General features: G+C 41.8%; 1 protein-coding gene across 1 annotated transcript in view; it reads right to left on the bottom strand.

The window, feature by feature from the left end:
* Positions 1-20,946, bottom strand: part of AP2B1 (adaptor related protein complex 2 subunit beta 1) — a 156,598-nt gene extending 135,652 nt beyond the window's left edge. The window contains exons 1-3 of the mRNA XM_056127620.1: positions 20,801-20,946; positions 12,910-12,969; positions 3,747-3,852 (exon numbers count right to left, since the gene is read on the bottom strand). Coding sequence (XP_055983595.1) covers positions 3,747-3,852; positions 12,910-12,946 — 143 coding nt within the window. The 5' untranslated portion in view covers positions 12,947-12,969; positions 20,801-20,946. The remainder of the gene's footprint in view (positions 1-3,746; positions 3,853-12,909; positions 12,970-20,800) is intronic.
* Positions 20,947-21,799: the final 853 nt, after the last annotated feature.

Here is a 21,799-nt window from a genome sequence, read left to right as displayed (position 1 = left end):
CTGGGTTTGATCCCCGGCATCCCATATGGTCCCCCAAACACCGCCAGAAGTAATTCCTGAGTGCAGAGCCAGGAGTAATTCCTTGTGCACGGCCGGGTGTGCCCCAAAAAGAGAAAGAAAATAAAGTTGTGCATAATTATTTTATTTTAAATCTCAACAACAAAAATGTGAAAAGTATCACTTTGTGACATAATTACCTACACAATATTCTCATGTTCGGCCTCTCAGTGCTATCTGAAATATTTATGAACTGGGCCAAAGTACAGTAGATAGGGCACTTGCCTTGCATATGGCTGACCAGTTTAATCCCCGGCATCCCATATATCCCATATGCCCCAAGTACCAGCTATGAGTAATTTCTGAGTGCAGAGTCAAGAGAAACCACCTCACTGCCCCACCACCACCGTCCGCCAAAAAAATTAAATAATTAAACAAAATACTTACGATCCTACCCTTTATAGAATGTAAATCTCTTAATTGTATATCACAACCAACTAAAAAACTAAATGTGTTTATGCACTCATAATACTCCAATAACAATACAAAGAACACACACACCTAAGGCAATGATTTTTAACCTTTTGACACTGGAAAGCAGTTGAAAACATTGACCTAGAGCACAAGAAGATTCTGAGTCATTTTCTAAAGCTACCTAGTCATACAGTTCCCAAACCAGTTTCAACCTGCTGCTTATGACGTTCAAAATTCATGATCCTTTTAATCCTAAAATTTTTTAAATCCCCTGAGGTTTTGTTCATGTGGGTTATACCTCTTGATGAAAATTAAACCTTACACATTTAAAAAAATCCATTTAAAATAATAAATAATATAAATACCCTAAAATGAAACTGGACACTGCTTTACACTACTGCAAATCTCAATGTCTAGTTCAAACAAAGAGACTTCTGCTCCTATACTAAACCTGTCATAGAACCTGTGACAGAAGAAAATTCAGCTTCAGGCAGGTGTATATACTGGGTGAAGTAGTATTTTACTTTTGGCAGGAATGGAGTTGGGCCATACCTAGCTGTGCTCAGGGATCACTCTGGTGATGGATGGGGACCATTTGTGGTGCCGGGACTGAGCCAAAGTAAACCACATTCAAGGCAAAACTATCTCTCCACCCTAGTGGAGTATTTTATTTATTTGATTTTTATTTTTTTGAGGGGGAGAAATGAGGGCACACCCAATAGTGTTCAGAACTTACTCCTGGCTCTGCACTCAGATATCACTCCTGGCTGGCTCAGGGGACCATATGAGGTGCGAGGGATAGAATCTAGGGTTGGCTGTTGTAAGGCAAACACCCTAGCCACTGTACTATTTGTACGGTCTATTTATTTTGATGTGGGGGGTCAGATCCAACAGTGGCTCAGAGTTTACTCCTGATTCTGCACTCAGGGATCAGACCTAGTGGGGATATGGGAACCACACAGGTTCCCAAAATAGACCCTGGGTCAGTTGTATGCAAGGAAAGCACCTTACCCACTATACTATCTCTCTGCAAAGGAATATTTTAACTGATTTTTACACATAGCTGGGTAGTCTTCTTTGATGATAAAGCTAGACAAAAAGTCAAAATTTCTTGTTACTTTAAGTCCACAAATTGTATAGCTTAAGTTAGCTAGAATGCAGAAATTGAAATCATACTAAATATACTTCTTTTACAGGGTAGGAGATAAGAGGCTGGGGATAATGGTGCCAGAGATCAAATCCAGAGCCTCACACACGCAATGTATACATTCTACCATTGAACGACATCTCAGGCCTCAATGTATCTTTTGTACTTGGTTGCATTAAAATTGATTCATTTGGGACTGTAGCGATAGCACGGCGGGTAAGGCACTTGCCTTGCACACGGCCGACCTGGGTTCGATTCCCAGCATCCCATATGGTCCCCCAAGCATCGCCAGGAGTAATTCCTGAGTGCATGAGCCAGGAGTAACCGGGTGTGACCCAAAAACAAAAAAAAGAATATTCATTTATTATTTATCTTGAATAATACCTATGCATAATTTTGTGCTATATTCATTGTTCATTTGAAAATGATGGTTCATGAATTATAAATATCTTTCTGATAACACATTTCATTATGTAAAATGATCAAATTCATTAATCTCATTACCAACCTTGTCAGAAAAATATTGGGAAGCTGTCAGCCCACAAGAAAAAAATACAAATTTCCCAGTACTATAATTTCCCCCAACACACACACCCTTCTTTTGTTCCGTTTTGTGTTGGGGCCATTCCGGGCAGTGCTCAGGGGATTTAAGGAATCCAGGGGATGTAATCTGGGTCAGCCACATGCAATGCAAGTGCCCTACCTGCCGTACTATTGCTCTAGCCCTAATTTTTACTTTAAAGCTCAAAATTTATCTTCTGTCAAAATTTTTTCCCAGGAAGTGACAGGTTCGTTTTGTTCACTCTTGATAAATTGCCTCTCAAATACTGAAGTCTGATTAACTATAATTTGTCTATCAATCACTCACATAAAAAGATTGTTAAAATTGGTGTTGCCAATTTAAACAATCACAAAGGGTTTTTCTCAAGTAAACCATCTCAGATTCTTTGCTGTGCAGCATAAATGCTTTATGTGAAATTGTATGGGATATTAACAATATCTGTACTAAAGAGCCACGGTCTAATAAAAGAAATTTAATGCTTCATAAGGGCAGTTAAACTATTCTTTTCCCCTGCAAGTACAAGTTTCCCTGGTGATAAAGAGTATGAGGACACAACCTTAATTTACACTAAGGACCACAAATGGACATACACAAAAAAATAAATAAATAATATCTAAGTATTATTATAAAAATATTTTTGACCTCAGAGATTCCCTAAAAGAAGGGAATCTTCAGGGAATCCTGCACAAAATCATTTTCAAATGGTCTTGTTAAAATTTGAGATTTAAAACCACAAAAAAATTCTAACAGATTCTATCAATGTTGATTTTCATCTTAAATTTCAAAACTAAACACAGAACTGAAAAACTAAGACACTGACTTGAGTCAATTAAAAAGCATGAGCTTTTGGTAGAGTTTTATCACCATTCAGATCAGTTTCCATATTTGTTTGGTTTACCACCTCCCTTTACAGAAAAACATAATCACTGGAAATCTACCTTCTTTAAGCATACAAACACAAAGTGCCCCCTCCCAAATTGCATCTGATGCTACTACCACCACCCCTTCCACACACACACACACACCCTTCACCAGAACTGAGAGAAGAGTAATGGTAACACTTTGGGAAACAATGATCTAAATCTGTATCAACAACAGATTTGTAACTGTGCCAGAACCCAAGAGGGTTTTATGCTAGATCTGTATGTAATAAAAAATTAAAGATGCTCACGCTTCAAACAGAAAAATATTAAGCCACAGAGTTAATATATAAGTAACTATACTTCCCAGTGATGTTTTTAGAGGAAAGCCCTATTCTTATAGATACTCTATAAATTTAAGTATTTTTTTAAAATTTTATTGGTTTTTTTTGGTTTTGGTTTTTGGGTCACACTCAAGGTGCTCAAAAGTTATTCCTAGCTCTACACTCAGGAATCACTCTTGGCGATGCTCAGTTGACCATATGGGATGCCAGGGATCAAACCCAGGTGGGCTACACGCAAGGCAAGCACCCTACCTGTTGCACATTTCACTAGTCCCTGATTTTAAGTTTTAAATAACAACCAGTAAAAGCCATAAGTGGGGTGTGAGTCTAGAGTGACCAGCATGAGGAATAATGACCCTTACCTAACATCCTTTCCCACAGTCATAGCAGCAATCACTTTCTTCACTGCTTCCTTCCTCTTCTCTTTCTTTTCATTGTTGAGCTCAGCCTTCAATTCAAAGATTTCCCCTATAAAAAAAAAAACAGGTAAGATTCCAGGACCAGAGAACTACAACAGTATTCTACACTGTATGGTAAGTAGCACAAGAGCTAACCAACAGCAGGACAGCAAGCAACTGAAACAAGATTCATTTTTAAAATTTAGAATAAAGGCCAAGCTGGCAGTATAGGGATGAAAAGGCACATGTCTTGCATATGCCAGTTCAATTTCCAGCACTACAGTCCCCAAGCATCACCTGGGTCCTATGCCCCCCCCCCCCACCCCAGGCATCCATGGACGATCACATTGAACCTCTGGCCCAGTTAGTCAATCTATCACTAAGCTTAGGCCCCCTGAGCTCTTCTTTTTTTTTTCCTTTTGGGTCACACTGGCGATGCATAGGGGTTACTCCTGGCTCTGCACTCAGGATTCACTCCTGGCAGTGCTCAGGGGACCATATGGGATGCTGGGAATCAAACCCGGGTTGGCCGCATGCAAGGCAAACACCCTATCCGCTGTGCTATCACTGCAGCCCTCCGCCCCCCAGCCCCAAGCTCTTCTTGGGAATAGCTTCCCAATTAGAAGGCAGATACATACAACTCAAATCCTCAAACTATTAACTGACCCACAAATAAGGTTATGACTAGGGAAGAAGGGACAGTCCAGACTTGAGGAACCATAAACTAGGAGGAAAAAATAAATCTCATTACATCAACATCGAAGAGGACAAAACTGTACTGGGAGGGATTACTTATCAGAATTCAAGGTCCTAGGGAAAAAAATGAATAACAGACAGGGAACAGACTCACTAATCAATGTTTCCAAACCAAGAAACTCCACATATACCTCATTTACCTACTCTCAATTTAACAAATTACTGTGGCTCAAATGTTACAGAATGAGTTAGTGACAGAATTGGTCCTTACACTGTGCCTCATGACCCTTGAATCTAGGAACTCTCAACCTTGACCACAAACAAATATTACCTGGAAAGTACTTAAATATAAGAATGATCAAACTATTGCTCTGGACCAAATAAATCAGACAGTTAAGGAGTAGAACTCACGTTTATATTTTCATAAATCCTAATGGATTTCACAAGTGAATCTGATAATACACAGGTGAGAACCACTTCTCTAGCAAGTCCTTTAAGAAGTTATTGGTTGGTGGTACCCATGACATTCTTCAGAGAAATGGAGCAAACACTCCTGAAATTTATATGGAACAATAAGCCCCCACGAATAGCTAAAGCAATTCTTGGGAAAAAGAAAATGGGAGGAATCAACCTCCCTAACTTCAAACTCTACTACAAGGCAGTAATAATTAAAACAGCATGGTACTGGAACAAAAGCAGAGCTGCAGACCAATGGAACAGAGTTGAATATACTGACATTTCCTCCCAAACATATAATCATCTAATTTTTGATAAGGGGGCAAGAAAAGTGAAATGGAGCAGGGAAAGCCTCTTCAACAAACTGTGCTGGCAAAATTGGATGGCTACATGCAAAAAAGTGGGCTCAGATCTCTGCCTAACACCATGCACAAAAGTAAGATCAAAATGGATTTATGACCTCAACATCAGACCAGAATCCATAATGTTTATTGAAGACAAAGTCGGCAAAACTCTCCATGATATTGAAGCTAATGGTATCTTCAAAGATGTCACGCCACTGGCCGAGCAAGTGAAAACAGAGATAGATAAATGGGACTATCTTAAACTAAGAAGCTTCTGCACCTCAAAAGAAACATTGACCAAAATACAAAGACAGCCTACAGAATGGGAAAGGATATTCACCAAGTACACATCCGACAAGGGGTTGATATCAAGGATATACAAGGTACTGGTTAAACTCCACAAGAAGAAATCACCCAACCCCATCAAAAAATGGGGTGAGGAAATGAACAGAAACTTTCGCAAAGAAGAAATTCGAATGGCAAAAAGGCACATGAGAAAATGCTCTACATCACTAATCATCAGAGAGATGCAGATCAAAACCACAATGAGATATCATTTCACACCACAGAGACTGGCCCACATCCACAAGAACAAAAGCAACCGGTGCTGGCGCGGATGTGGCGAGAAAGGGACCCTCCTTCACTGCTGGTGGGAATGCCGGCTGGTCCAACCCTTTTGGAAAACAGTATGGACGACTCTCAAAAAATTAGAATTTGATCTGCCATTTGACCCAGCTATAGCACTCCTGGGAATATATCCCAGAGAGGCAAAAAGGTATAGTCGGAGTGACATCTGCAATTGTTTGTTCATTGCAGCACTCTTTACAATAGCCAGAATCTGGAAAAAACCTGAGTGCCCAAGAACAGATGACTGGTTAAAGAAACTTTGGTACATTTACACAATGGAGTACTATGTAGCTGTTAGAAAAGATGAAGTTATGAAATTTACATACAAGTGGTACTACATGGAAAGTATCATGTTAAGCGAAATGAGTCAGAAAGAGCGGGATAGACACAGAAAGATTGCATTCATCTGGGGAACATAAAGCAACAAAACGGGAGATTAACACCCAGGAAGGGCTCAGATTAGTACCAGGAATTTTGCTCCATGACTTGAAGGCCAGCCACATGTGCTAGGTGAGAAGGAAGCTCAGATAGAGAAGAGAGCACCAAATAAAGGGTGTTGTGAAGACCCTCCCAGGGTGGGAGAGACATGCTAAAAGTGGTCTATAGACCAAACATGACTGCCACTCAATGCCTCTCTGGCAAAACACAGTACCCAAAAGAAGAGAGAGAGAACAAGGGGGAATACCCTGCCACAGATGCAGGATGGGACGGGGGGGGGGGGGGGGGGGGGGATGAGGGTGGGAGGGGGGATGCTGGGACTCATGGGGATGGATGACGGGCACTGGTGGAGGGATGGGCACTTGATCATTGTATAACTGAAACCCAAGCACAAAATTTGTAAGTCTATAATTGTACCTCATGGTTTTTCACTAATAAAAAAAGAAAGAAAAAAAAAAGAAGTTATTGGTTGGTGGAGCTGGAGCAGTGGTACAGCTGGTAGGGTGTTTGCTTTGCACTCAGCCAATTTCGGTTTAATACCCAGCACTCCATGATTCCCTAAGCCTGCCAGGAGTAATCCCTGATCTCAGTGAAGTGTGATCAAAAATAAATAAACTTTCCAAGATTTCAATTCATCAGAATCCTATTACTTTGGAGCCTGGTGACTGCTATTCTGAAAATGTCATCAGGGGCTAACTACTATCTTCCTAGCTGACTGAATGGTGCCCTGCTGAGTGCCCCAGCCACTGACATTGCTCCAGAATTGCACTGAGCCTCGAGGATGCATCTCACAACCAAAAAAATGCGCCCCCAACATTTGGCCCTACCCAAATGCTAGAAACATTAAAACTGATGAGGGAAGTTGTGAAGGGATTTAAGGACCCAACCTATTCAATCAGCAGATTATCTTGAAGCTTCAAGAAAGTTTCAAAGTAGGTCAAAGATATAACTCACAATATGCTGAGCATATGCAAAGCACACACCCTTACTACTGCATGGTCCCATGAGCCTCCACCTCCACCCCAATTTAAAAAAAAGGGGGGGGGGGGAACCAGAGCCACTCCTAAAAGTATACTAAGTCCATGAAAAAGAAGTTGAACTTCTACTCTAATCTTCCAGGTAACTCTTAAAACTGTTCAGATTATTAAAAGGGGGCTGAAGAGATTATACAGTGGGCAGGTACATGCCTAGCATGCAACCAACCTGGTTTGAACCCAGCCACTACATATGGTCCCTTAGGAGTAAGCCCTGAGCACCAATAAGTGTGGACCAAAAACAAACAAAAAAACAAAACTATTAAACAATATTGCTTAACTCTCACCTTTATGACTATTGTTTTTCTTCTTATTTATTTTTTTGAAGGGGAGGGTTACTCCTGGCTCTGCACTCTGGAATAAATTACTCCTGGCAGTGCTGGAGGACCATATGGGATACCAGAGTGGCCATGTGCAGGGTAAGTACCCCACCCACTGTTTTTCACTCCAGCCCCTTTTATGGCTACTCTTAATGTTCACTTTACCCAAACTCACTGACCAAGAGAAAAATTGCAGAAGAGCAAACTGTAATCTGCTCAAGTCTCTATATCAGTGTTTCCCATATGGCTCTACTGGGCCCTCAGGTTAGTCCAAGGGTTAGTTACCAATGAAAAGCACGTAAAAGGAGAGCCACAGCATGAGATCAAGAGACCAGCTTGTGGAACGGGGGAGCGCAGGAAGGAAACAAGTCAGAACGAGGCCACAGTCAAAATAACGGATGAGAAAGGATGAACACTCTAGGTAGAAGGATGAAACTGGGAAGTAACGCAGAAGCTGGGCATTCAAGAAGCTTGATATCTTGATAGCCATTGCCAAAAAGGCATTTGAACAAATTGTTACAAAAGAGGCTGTTTTATTCAACTACCTCCAGAAAAGTTGGGCCCTTCAAGAGTCACTCTCCCCTTCAGAGTTTTCTAATGCCAAATCCAGGTTCCTATCATTTACTTCTAGAAACAGAAAAGGACAAGCAGAAGGCATCAGAAGGTCTGAATTGTCAACAGCAGCAGGAGCTGAAGAATAACAGGATGTAACTGCAATTATTCCAATTCCAAGAGTATAAACTTAAAGAATATGTTCCAGCGGCAGTTCTGGTGGGTGTTGCAGGAAGTAAAAGGAACATAGTCTATCCATTTTTTAAAAATGTGTTCTTTACCCAGTCCTGATTCAACCTGTAAGTTTCAACTCTTACAAATCCCAGAATTTAAAAAAAGTTACCAAAAGAGTTATAGTTTTTAAATTATATTTTTTTAAATGTGATTATAGATATCATTACCAAACCACAGAAATGTTAGCGGAAAATAAATCCATTTCAGAATGAATACAAAAATAAAATGAAAATGAATGACAAGAAGCTTTAGTGGAGCCAAGGAGACATTAAGTAATGCAAGGTATCTCATCAATGGTATACCATTGTCACTGTCACTGTCTTCCGGTTGTTCATCAATTTGCTCGAGCGGGGCCCAGTAACACTGTGAGACTTGTGACTGTGTTTGGCATATCGAACACGTCACGGGTAGCTTGCCAGGCTTTGCCGTGCAGGCGATATACTCTCAGTAGCATGCCGGGCTCTCCAGAGGGGCAGAGGAATCAAACTCGGGTCAGCCATTTTGGCTGCATGCAAGGGAAACACCCTGCCCGCTGTGCTATTGCTCCAGCCCTACATACCATTATCTTTATTAAATTACTATTCCTTTCAATATCTATTTCACCCTTTCTTCCACCCTAATCTAACCTACTGAGCTCTGCTAACAGTAATTTCAGTCTTGAATAGATAATAGAAAAATCTGAGGAGCTTTTAAGAATCCCCACACCCCCAGATGGAATCTCAGATCAATGAAACCAGACTGTGGGAACGGAACCTGGACGTCACTGTTTAAACTTCCTCCAACTTGTAAGCAAGGCTGAAAGCCACTGACTAGCAGATAAGATATAATTAGACACTACAGAGTTGGCTTTGTAAGAGAAGACTGTGTTTACGCTTACATAATTTCAGTCATAAAGAAAAATTACAGGATCCCCAAGCAGTTAACATTGTGCCACATTTGCTTTACCATACTTCCTATATACTTGTTTTCCCCTGAATCATTAAATATTAAGCCATGAACATCAGGTCTCTTTAGCACTAGATATGTAAATATGTAATTTCCAATAAAAAGGAACACCTAATACAATGATCAAAATCCAGAAAGTTAACAATGATACCTCTTCATATGCAACTTACAAGACTTTACTCAAAAAAGTCTTTACTTTTTTTTTTTTTTTTTGGCTTTTTTGGGTTACACCTGGTGATACTCAGGAGTTCCTCCTGGCTCTGCACTCAAGAAGTACTCCTGGCGGTGCTCGGGGGACCATATGGGATGCTGGGAATCCAACCTGGGTCGGTTGCGTGCAAGGTAAACGCCCTACCCACTGTGGTATCACTCCAGCCCCAATGTCTTTAAAATTTTTATGATACATAAAAATCTTGGATCAAGATCCAATTCAAGATCATCTGCAACACTGACTGTCCTAGCTCTTCAGTCTCCTGTAGCTTGAAACATAAATGTTCTCAATGTAACACATCAAGAGGAAAATTATGTTAATCGGTATCATTTTGAGTAACACTAACAGGAAATATCTGACTATTCAATATGCCAAAAACAGTAACAAGAAGTCTCACAATGGAGAAGTTACTGGTGCACTATGGAGCAAATCAATGAACAACAGGAGGACAATGCTACAGTGCTACTGAGGCCAAAACCAGGTTTAGACACTATTAAGTTACTGTGCTCTCCCCTGAAAATTATTAACTTGTGAAAGGATACTATTAAGCTATGTAAATATCTTGTTTCTCATCAAATTTTCCACTCCTAGTTGTTACAGGAGCATTTATAACTCTTGCAATTAGTACCATAATTTATGGATATACATATATGGCTGAAGTGATGCACAGCAGGTGGGGCATTTGCCTTGCATGCAGCCGACCTGGCCGACCCTGGTTCGATTCCTCCACCCCTCTCGGACAGCCCAGCAAGCTCAAGGCAAAGCCTGGCAAGCTACCTTTGACATATTCAATATGCCAAACACAGTAACAATGAGTCTCACAATGGAGACATTACTGGTCCCGCTCGAGCAAATCGATGAACTGGAGGACAGTGCTACAGTACTACATATACATATTATTATTTAATGGATGGTAACCCATAACATCATTACTTTCTCAAATTTGGCAACAGAAAGCCCCTCTGAATGATGCTTCTCCTTCAGGTGTCACATATTTTCTGGTACAAGATACTCATGTTCATCCTGTCATTCCCTTGACAGGAAAATGGGCCATTTTCCCAAGAAGTTGATTTCATTTAGTGGGAAATTATATTTAGTAACCAAGATCTGGTATTAGGTATCCTTCTGTATCTACTCTGACTTGAAAAAAATTAAAGCAGTTATTGAGATACTCCACCTATGTTAGAGTGGAGAAAACGGAACCTGTGCACGGTGACCACTCAATAAATTTTACCAACTAACTAAATGAATTTTTTAAAAATGGTAGAATTGCTCTGCTGGGTCTTCTTCAAGATCAAACTGAAAGCTAGAGACAGACAGTCAGGGGAGGCTGAGGCTAGTGAACTTGTTTTCCTTACGTGGGGAAACAAGAAAGATAAATTCTGGGACAGGAAAGCTACAGTCTTTCAGTCACTGGAGGGCAAGAGAAAAGGGTACATTTGAATTAAACTGATGGAGAATAAAGAGAAATGGTAGTTGTTATCTAGCCAAGAATACTTGAGTAAATATAAGAATATAACAGTAAATATAAAGCATATAATACTGATCCCTGAGGAATAAATTAAGTTTAGATCAGAGGAACAGGCCAAGAAAAGCTAAAGCAATCTGTCTTTGATACAAAGAAGTGTATGGAGACAATGGCTCAACAAAGAGGGGGATCTGGAAGGATATTAAAATAAGTTTCTAGGGGCTGGAGCAATAGCACAATGGGTAGGGCATTTGCCTTGCATGCGGCTGACCCAGGTTTGATTTCCAGCATTCCATATGGTCCCCGAGCACCGCCAGGAGTAATTCCTGAGTGCATGAGCCAGGAGTAAGCCCTGTGGCAAAGCTGGGTGTGACCCAAAAAGCAAAAAAAAAAAAAAAAAGCTTCTATTCATGGTTCTTCATATTTTCATTTTCTAAAAATCATTATGTATTAATATAAGCACACAAAAAAAAGACTAAGGCTATACAGAGTTCCCCTCAGAAACAGGAATAGAGGAACAGAGGAAATAGTACTGGAGGATGAGGCACTTGTCTTGCATGTAGCTGACCAGGGCTGGATCTTTAGCACTACACATGGTCCTCTGAACACAGCCAAGAGTGATCCCTGAGCACTAACCCACAAGTAAGCTCTGAGCACTGTCAAGTGTGCCCTCCCCAAGATGAGAGAATTTCATGTTTATGAATGTTTCGTGTTTATTTTTATTCCTTTAATAGCATCCCTTCTGTGAAGTGTTCCATGTGAAAAAATTTTTAAAATGTATCTTCTTTTGCCCTCTCAGATCTAACAATCTTCAGCTGAATCCCTTCCTTTCATTAACACTGTCACCTGTTCTCCTGTTGTTCATCAATTTGCTGGAAGCAGACCCAGTAACATTGTAAGACTTGTTACTGTGTTTGGCATATTGTCACAGGTAGCTTCCCAGGCTTTGCCGTGCAGGCGAGATATTCTAGGTAACTTGCTGAGAGGGGCAGAAGAATCGAACTCCGGTCAGCCTGATCGGTCGCGTGCAAGGCAAACGCCCTACCCGCTGTGCTATTGCTCCAGCCCTTTCACTAACACAAAACTATCAAATCAAAATGATGTTTATCAAAGCTCCATCTTTAAATACCTATACTTAAATATCATACAGCTAATACCTTGAGTACTGCTTTAACTATATACAAATGTTTTTTATTTTTCTGAGTTTTCTGACAAACTAGAGCTCTGCAACGAGAGTGTTCACAACACGTATGTCTGAATGGTTACGACCATTCTACTAAGACAGTCGTATCATCACTTGGAAAAATCTCAAACCTATGTTCAGGTCAGATTTTCAAACTTCCTTTTACTGTCTGTGGGGCCACAACTGGCGGTGTCAGAGCTTACTCCTGGCTCTGCACTCAGGGTTCACCCCTGCCAGGTTTGGGGGACTACATGGCATTCCAGGGATGGAAGCCAGGTTGGCCTCATGCAAGGCAAGTGTCCTACCTACTCTACTATTGCTCTGGCTCCTTCATACTTACCCTTTTTTTTTTTTTAAGTAAAACAGATTTATTTGGAGGATTTAGGAAGGGGAAGGAAGGGGAGAAAGTGAGAGAGTAACACGCTCAAGAGAGAATGCAAGCTTCTCCAAAGGCTGAGAGAGTCCCTACACACATCCCAGCATTAGACATGAAAGCATGAAAGTACACATCTCAAGAGGAGAGATGTGGGTGCTTCAGTGCTCAGACACCACTGTGCTCAGCCACATGGGCACAAGCGGCACATGGGCTCAGGTAACATATGACTTATGTGCCACTTACCTTTTTTATTGGTTGTAAAGTACTTGGAGTCAGTCATGGTTTTGGATCTTTAACGTGCACCTATAATAAAAAGAGGAGAATTCTTTCATCTCTTTGTGTCCAGCAAGTCATTCATTTATTTAGGTGTTGGAACCTTGGGCCAAACCCAGTGGAAGCCTAGCAGCTACTACTAGCTCTGAGGTCAGAGATGGAAATAGGGTTGGCAGTGTGTAAGACAAGTGCCTTAATTCCATATCTGGCCCTAGAAAGGCACTGAACTTAATTTTTTCTTTTTTTCTGGGGGGGGGGGGAGGCACATCCAGCTGGGTTTAGGGCTTACTTCTGCTTCAGTGCTCAGGGATCACTCCTGGCAGTGCTCAGGTATCTGGGATCAAAACCAGGTTAGCTGCATGCAAGGTAAGTACCTTATCTACTGTATTATTTTTTTGGTCTAAGTATTTATTTTTAAATCATAACTTCTGTAACCGGGGGTTGGAGTGATAGCATAGCGAGTAGGGCGTTTGCCTTGCACGCGGTCGACCCGTGTTCAATTCCCAGCATCCATATGCTGAGCACTGCCAGGAATGACCCCTGAGTATCACCGGGTTGACTCAAAAAGGAAAAACAAACAAACAAAAAAATAATAATTTTCTGGAACCAAAAATGAGACCTTCTTCCTTACCATCATGTCAATAATTACTCAAAGTATGCAAGTATAATTAAAAATGTAACTGTCTTCAAAGAGGAAACTGAGGCAAAATTAAAAGTAAAATTCTGAACCTATCATGGTTTTAGATTTTACCCACAATTATCTCCCCCAAATCTATGTATGAGAAACACTGTAAAGTTAGATCTATTTTATAAATATATCTTGAACTAGTAACTCAAAGATTTAAAGAAAATTTTGTTTCAAAAGATCTGCCATTATTTCCCATTCAGGAAAATCTGATTAACTTCTTTGTCTCAAGACTAAGTTCCTCTAAAATATAAACTTATTTTAAGGCAGTGTAAGGTTGAAAGAGCAAACAATTCTGCCAATCTGTTCACTACTACATGCAACTTTCAATGAAGAAAGCATCTTCCTGGAAAAATAAAAGAGCCTGAATTATTCTTTCATGGCAGCCATCTAAAAAGATAAATATATCTTACACATGGATTTTAAATAGTTTTTAGTAAATAAGTTTAGTTTTGTATTTTCATCAATCTGTACTAAGCCCGACAATAATTTCCAAAGAATATCAGTTTAGAGTTTAAAACTGAAGTGAAAAACACGTATTTATTTAAAATGAGTAGTAAAAAAATTGGAACTGGCATGAAAACTGAAGAGCATAAAATCCAGTCTCAACTTTAATTCTTCTGTTCCAATTTCCAGAATCCAGCTGGCACACACCTTCACTAAAACAAAATGGGCATAAACAGGTCACATTTTCCCTAATGAGACAACGTTTTCTAATTTTAGTAACTATAAGACTTTGTTGAATATTTTTAACTTCTTTGACATACTAGCATTTTCTTTAAATGAAACTCCCTCTAAGTATCCTCTCCATTCCACCATCATTAACAATACTTATTACCAAATTTAGGACAGATGCCCTAGCATCTGCTCATTACTGTCAAAATGATGAGTGAAAACGTATTTGGCAAACTTGAGTAACAACACATTTGGCAAACAATGGTGAAAATGAGTCTGAAAGAAAAAAAAAATGAAAGCACTAAAAATCAATGAAATTAAGGAATAAGGGGAAAGCCACAAAAGCATGAAATAACAGATAAAAGTCTGGCTCAAATCTGATCTCTGAAATGTGCTTCTTGGACAATTCAAGAAAAAGACAACTTATCTGCTATCCTCCCAGGCAGCTCTCCTCACTGCTCAAAGTTCTGGTATCCGTATGTAACTGTGGCTTGGGCTGTACCTAAATTGCAACAAACTATCCTAAGAAAAAATGACTGAAAAGTTATGTAAATATTATAACTAAATACAGAAATGTGCTTTGATATGACTATAATTAAAAGTTAACTTGAAGGAGGTCTTAGGTGAAGCAACACACATGGCATGCAGGGATCCCAGGTTCAATTCCCAGAACCACATGGTTCCCCAGGACTACTGGGAACCAACCCATGTAATAACCCAGGAGTAGCTCCCAAGTACCAAGTATGGTCCAAACCCAAAGATAAAGGAAAAATGACTCGTAGAGGGCTCAGAAATGGCTCTGTGTCAGAAAGCATCTGCCTTGCAAATAGGAACCACAGTCAATCCTCACTGCAAGGGTCCCACAGCTACTACCTGGGCAGAGCCAAAACTAAAGTGAACAACACAATGAAAATGACATGTGAGTGTGGCAAGGAGGGTAATCCCGGGGAAGAAGATGTGTGAGTACTGCAATCAGAAAGCACACAACCAAGGGTATGTATAACCCCTGATCACTGCAACAAAGGGGAAGAAAATTAACTTGCAACAGAGTTTTGACTTGTGCTGAATTTCGTAACTGCTTTTCTAGCAAAAATTCAAAGAATGCTATAATCATTTAATCCGGTTACAATGCTGACTGTGAAATGAACAAACTGATGAAAGAGAATAAATCTGAAGCTAACACCTAAGAATGTACACATCCCAACAGAAAAGATTAGCAGAGCCTAACAGAAAGAACACCACTCTTAGCCATTCTATGGCCGTTCTAAATGCTTAAAAACCAAAAATTTTAAACTTACAGAAGATTTTTGTTTTTGGGCCACAACCAGCAGTGCTCAGGGGTTACTCCTGGCTCTGTATTCAAGAATTACTCCTGACAATGCTCAAGGAACCATATGGGATACAGTGATCAAATCCAGGTTAGCCGCATGCAACGCAAATGCCCTACAAACTAAACTGTCACTCCAGTCCCAAGACTTAAGATTTTAAAACAAAATCTGTCTGGATTTTCTTCTCTCAGTTCCTTCTAAGGGGGGCATTAAAACTGTTCTGATTGCTCAAGTTCTGCTATGTATATATACATGTTACTTTTTTGTGACACAGCTTCAAACATGCAAGGCAGAATTGGAGAAATAAGCTCAGTGGATAGGGCACTGGCCTTGCATGAGGGGAACATGGATCCGATCCCTGGCATCCCATATGGTCCCCCAGGCCTGTTAGAAGTGATTCCTGAGCGCAGAGCCAGAAGCAAAAACCTGAGCACCGCCAGGTGTGGCCCCAAAACAAACAGAAAATATCCAAGGCAAGTGCTCTACTACTGAGTTACACCCCCAGTCCATATACTAAATTACATTTTTCTTTAGTGGGGGAGGAATTCAGCAATGCTCATGAGTTCTTCATTCAGGAATTATTCCTGGTGGTGCTCAGGGGACTATATGGGGTACTGAGGATTGAACCTGAACCCCTAGGCAAGGCAAACACCTTTTGTGCTATACTATCACTCCAGCCCCGTATATACTAAATTCTTAACAGGCATTTTCATCACAATCTATTAAACATTACATTAGTCAATCCCTAAATCCTTTTACTACCCACAATTCACTGTCTCCCCCAAGAAATTCATTATCAAGGAATATATTTGTCCCATTCGTTGTGACCTTTTATGTTCTTTTATTTTCTTTTGGTTTTAGGACACCCTATAAGTGCTCCACCAGGGACTCTCATATACAAAGCAAACAATTCAGCTCTTAGAGGTATCTTGCCACCCCATTTGTGTTCTTGAGTAGGTGACATTATAGTCACTCACAAAACTTCAGGAATCAGGTAAGATATCTAGATCCTAAATTAAAAACCCCTGGCTCCTGCTTTAAAGGAAGAGAAACATACCTTTGCAGCTTGCACTGGTTTATACAATATAGAAATATCCCTAACCCAGAATAGCTGAAACACTATCAAGTTAGTTTCTGCCTCAAACCAAAAGGACTCCAAGGAAAAAAAAGAAAAAAGGAAAACAGTCTAAACAAAACACATGAGAAGAAGTGGTTTCACAACACTGTGAATGTACTGTTACTGAACTGTTGCCTGAAAATGAACGGTACAGAGATAAGGCAATTGCCTTGTACTGAATCAACTAGGATTCGATCCCCAGAACTACATATGGCCCCCTAAGCACAGGAGTGATTCCTAAGGACAGAGTCAGGAGCAAGTCCTGAGCACTGCCAGGTATGGCCAAAATGGGGGGGAAGGGGAGCAAAAATGGTTAATTTTACATTTTGTGAATTTTACCTCAAAAATCTGTGTTGAGGGATAGCCATCAGGGGAACATGCTTTGCTAAAATGGTATCACCTTGTGAGCCCCTAGCACTGCTGGATATGTCCCTGGGGATCCCCAGCACCACCAAAGACCTGAGCAGCACTGCATCCTGAAGTCCATGCACTGAACTGATAGTCCTACTGGCCACGTATTACACTAGGAGCTCCCCTGTACCCCAGAGAAACACTCCATAAGGTAGGAGTCTGAGTTTGAACCCCAGCACCACTAAGGGTGGGCCCCACACCACAGGGCATGTTCCACATCCTCCAGCCCTACCATTAAGCAGTCCTTGCCCAGGCTGGCCCGGTATTTCCTAAATGAACTGGGTTTCCTGAGTACTACCTGGAGATATCCCCTAAAAAGGTTACAGACTTGTTTTAGAAATGAGATACACCTACATGCTGGCAACTAACACAAAATTCTCCAAAAGGATGAAAATTGTTATATTATAGGCTGAAGATATTTTTTAGTACAGATACCATGACAGAACTCAGAAAATAAACATGTAAACACATATTTTCAGAAAAGCAGCCTAAAAAGTAAAGGTTGAAGGGCTTGCCTAGCATGTAATGCTAGGGTTCAATCCCTAGCACCATATATTGTCCCCAAAGTTCCATCAAAAGTGACTCCTGAGCACCAAAGGACATCACCCAAACCACTGCCATACATCACCACTCCCACCCAGCCAAAGTATTTGCTGAAGAGCTTTCAAAGTCAAAATCAAAGGGCAGGAAAGATAGTATAGCAGGTAAGGCACTTGCCTTGCATGCGGCTGACCCCGCTTTGATTCCCAGCACCCTACATAGTTCCCTGAACCCATTAGGAGTCATTCCTGAGCACAGAGGCAGAAGTAAAGTAAAGTAAAGTAAAGGCCCTCCCGTTGATCATCGATTTGCTCGAGCGGGCCCAGTAACGTCTCCATTGGGGACTTTGTTGTTACTGTGTCTGGCATATCGAATACTCTCGGTAGCTTGCCGGGCTCTCCGAGAGGGGCGGAGGAATCGAACTCGGGTCGGCCATGTTGGCTGCGTGCAAGGCAAACGCCCTACCCGCTGTGCTATCGAGCCAGAAGTAAGCCCTCAATACCACGAGATGTGGTTTTAAAAAATAAAAATAAATAATTCATATTCAGGGGCTAGAGCAACAGTACAGCAGGTAGAGCGTTTGCCTTGCATGCGGCCGACCTGGGTTCAATTCCCAGATGGTCCCCCGAACACTGCCAGGAGTAATTCCTGAGTGCAAAGCCGCCAGGAGTAATTCCTAAGGCACCATGGGTGTGACTCAAAAAGAAAAAAAAAAAAGTCATAATGAAGTTTCTCTGTGGTGAGTAAAAAGAAAGTGTTCTTGCAGGGAGTTCCCAGGAAAAAAGCAACACAGAGTTTGACTTACTTTGTTTCCAGCAGATCAAACTAGGCAAATCACAAGTTGTTCTGAGTACTTGGGCTATGGCTTCAGGTCACTGTTAAACACAGCTGCGGCAGTAAAAGCACATAATCACCTCCCAGCCCAGTGTGATGTCACTGGCTTTCAGAAAAGGGCCCCTGACCTGGAGTATATATCTAGATCTAACATAACCTACTTTCTACCAAATATAGGCTGTGCAAGCCCTTTCTCTCTCTCCCTCCAATGAGAATACAGGCAGAAAAGAAGAGAATCATAATTTCCAATGACTCTCTGAAAATGGCAGCAAAATAAGAATTGGCAAAGCCATTAAACCCTTCTTTTACATATAACTGGACTTAACATGGTTTGGTGCTCGAAGTGAAAAGCTACGGAGATTTATCAGAATGATACAGCTGAATGGCCTTTCCCCCAATTTTTTACTACAGGGTGAGGTTTCAAATCTTCAGTAACAATGCAAAATAACAACAACCCTAGTATCTTAAAATAATTACAACATATTAAAAATCTAGTCATGTTGATTTCTATTTCAAAATGACTGTAAATTGTTAATATGTATCATACAGTAAGAAAACAGCTAACAGCTATGCCTACAAATCTCTCAATGAAAAACTCAGGGTCAGAGATGTTGCTCAGTGGCAGAGCATTTGCCTAGCAGGGCTCTGGCTCAGCAGCACAAAAAAAGGAAACACTGATAACTCAGAAATAGCCAGAGAGACAGCTCAGTGGCCTGAGTGCAAGTTTGGAAATCCAGAGGCCAGGATTAGAACCCCAGCAATGAGTAGGCCTAGAGTTGCACTGAGAGCTACAGGGCGTGGTCCCAAAATCAAGAAAAAGAACAGTAACAAAAAATAAAACAGAAAAACATTAAGCCTGGAAAGAAGAAAAAAGAGCTAGTGTCATCCAATCACTCCTTATTAAACCGAGTTCAAACCGGTGCCTAAAATGCAAAATATTTAAAATACAGATCTACTTAAAGATTTAAAAACAATAACAAAAAGCCTGCATTTTGAGCCTCTTTAATCCACAGAATGTTTGCTTTAGATTCACTCTTCCACCCAACATTAAATGAGGCTGAACGTGATCCTTTGTGGTTACTCTGCGTTTAGGCTGTTCAGATACCTGCAAACAGTTCTCACCTTACCACCACGCTTAGTCATCATTGGAATGTGTTACACGTTTTCTTGTACAGCTACATCTCCTTCATCTGCTGCTTTCTATTATTACTTTGTAAGTGTACCCTAAGGCTAAGCAATAGAAGTATGCCAGGAAAGCAATTAATAATTCAAATTGTTCCTCACTGAGACCACCATCATCATCCTTCTTAATCATCCTGCCTTTTCTTGGATGTGTTTTTCTTTCCCTTTTAAACCATGGCTAGCACTGCGTCTGGTGGGTTTTGTCTTTTATTTAACCCACCTCTTTCCAAAATTAGTCCCAAAAGTTTAATGAAGCAAATACACTGCTTCATTCTGAGGCAACCAGGTTAAGTTTAATTAAAAAAAAAAAAATTAAATTAAAAAAAAAAAACCCTGCCCGTTCAAGCAGAGGACTTGCTCGGTAACAAACAGCAAGGACAGATTCTTTGCATTCAAAAGATAATGGAAATAACTGGAAGTTCCAGTTTTCTTTTGCTTCTGGCTTAATCCACAGGCTCTCTCAAACCCGAGCATTCCCGAAAGGGGAAAAGGGAAGGAAAAAAAGGATCCAGGCTGAAATGTACTCCCTCGACTTCCTCCTCTCCCCTCGGCTCCATTCTGGAGGTCTCTACTCTTCACTTTCCCCAAGCGTAAGGCATTCCCCCTTTTCCCCCCCCGCGGTTGAGATTCCAGGGACGTTAATTAATGTTCCTCATCTCTCAAGCAGGGAGGAGGCGTCCCGGGGTGAGACCCGGGCGGAGGCGACGCTCCGGGGGAATCCCTCGCCCTCCTGCAGCCTCCGAGAGGGTGCACGACGCCTGGCGGGGAGGGAGGGCTCCCCTGGGCCTCCAGCCTCCGCCGGCCACACCCCTGGCCTCGGGCCCCCCACTCTCCCGACTCGGCACACGCGGCGCCTCCCCGACGCCCCTCGAACCCGGGTCCCAGGCGCCACACCCGAGGGTTCCCCGGCCTCGCTGCAGCCCGGGGCGGCGGAGTCCTTTTCTCCAGCCCCACAACGGTCACACCCGACCGCTCCATCAACGGTCACTCTCCGAGGCCGTCCTCCCCTCCCGCCGGCTCCGAGGCCCCGGGGGCTCCCCCTCCCCGGGAAGAAGCGACACACCCCAAAGTTAGCCGCCTGGAACTCACCGGAGGCAAGGGCGGGGGTGGCGGCGGCAGCCAGAGAGCACGGCCCGAGTGGTGGTGTAATGGTTTCCTGCACGTCACGATTCCTTCTCCTGGGCTAAGCCACTGCGCAAAACCCACTTTGCCCGGGACAAAGATGGTGGACAGGAAACTCGACGTGGGCGAGCCTCGCCGCGTGACGTCATCCGGGCGCGCGGGAGGCCCGATAGGCGAGCGTGCCCGTCGCCTTGGAGACGCAAGCTTCCCCCCGCCCCCCCTCCCCCGGGCTCAAGTAGAGCCCTCTACTGACAGGATGTATTTAAAAAACGGAGGTGCTTCCTCGCACAAGAGTTCTCTAGGGGGCTTAAAGAAGGGGGTAATAGTCCTGCTCCTTTCTTGAAAAAGGAAGCAAATTAACAATATCAACAGAAAAACCGCAAATTTCCCTGGCCGGTTCAGGGTTCTGGGCACAACTAAAATGCATCCGGTCTACGAACATGACAGGTTGTGTAGAACTAAAGAGAAAGCGATAGTGACGACCTGAGATCTGAGTTTGAATCCTTAACCTGAGATTGGCCTATTTAACGTTTTTTCAACTTATTCTTCTATTCTGTCAAGTCTGATCTCTTTAAGGCTTTTGAAAGTTTAAAGGGATGAAGTTTAGGTAAAACAACCATCATGGAATAGGTGTGCTTAAACAAAGGCAAATTCCTTCCAGGAACCAAGACAATGAGTGACTCTAGGATCTGAAACAAGGTGGTGAAAGTAAAAGAAACTGGTTGTCAGTGAAACTAGCTGTACCTAAATTATATTAGAGATTAGGGGAAGGTAGGGGACAGTGGAAAGTTAAAAATAAATATATTCCCAACTCGGTGGATCAGTTGTGCATGTATTTAAATTTTTTTTGTTTTTATTGTTTTTGAGCAAAGTCCCGACAGCTGAAGACCTCCGGGACCCAGCCAAAGCCATGCTGAAACCACTCTCCACACACTTGGACGAGGAATCAGCAGAGGAACCCAGGTG

The sequence above is a fragment of the Sorex fumeus genome, unplaced genomic scaffold (assembly GCF_029834395.1).
Source record: "Sorex fumeus unplaced genomic scaffold, SorFum_2.1 ptg000063l, whole genome shotgun sequence".
Classification (NCBI taxonomy): Eukaryota; Metazoa; Chordata; class Mammalia; order Eulipotyphla; family Soricidae; genus Sorex; species Sorex fumeus.
Note: the sequence above shows the minus strand (reverse complement) of the source record. Positions and strands in the feature narration are given on the sequence as shown.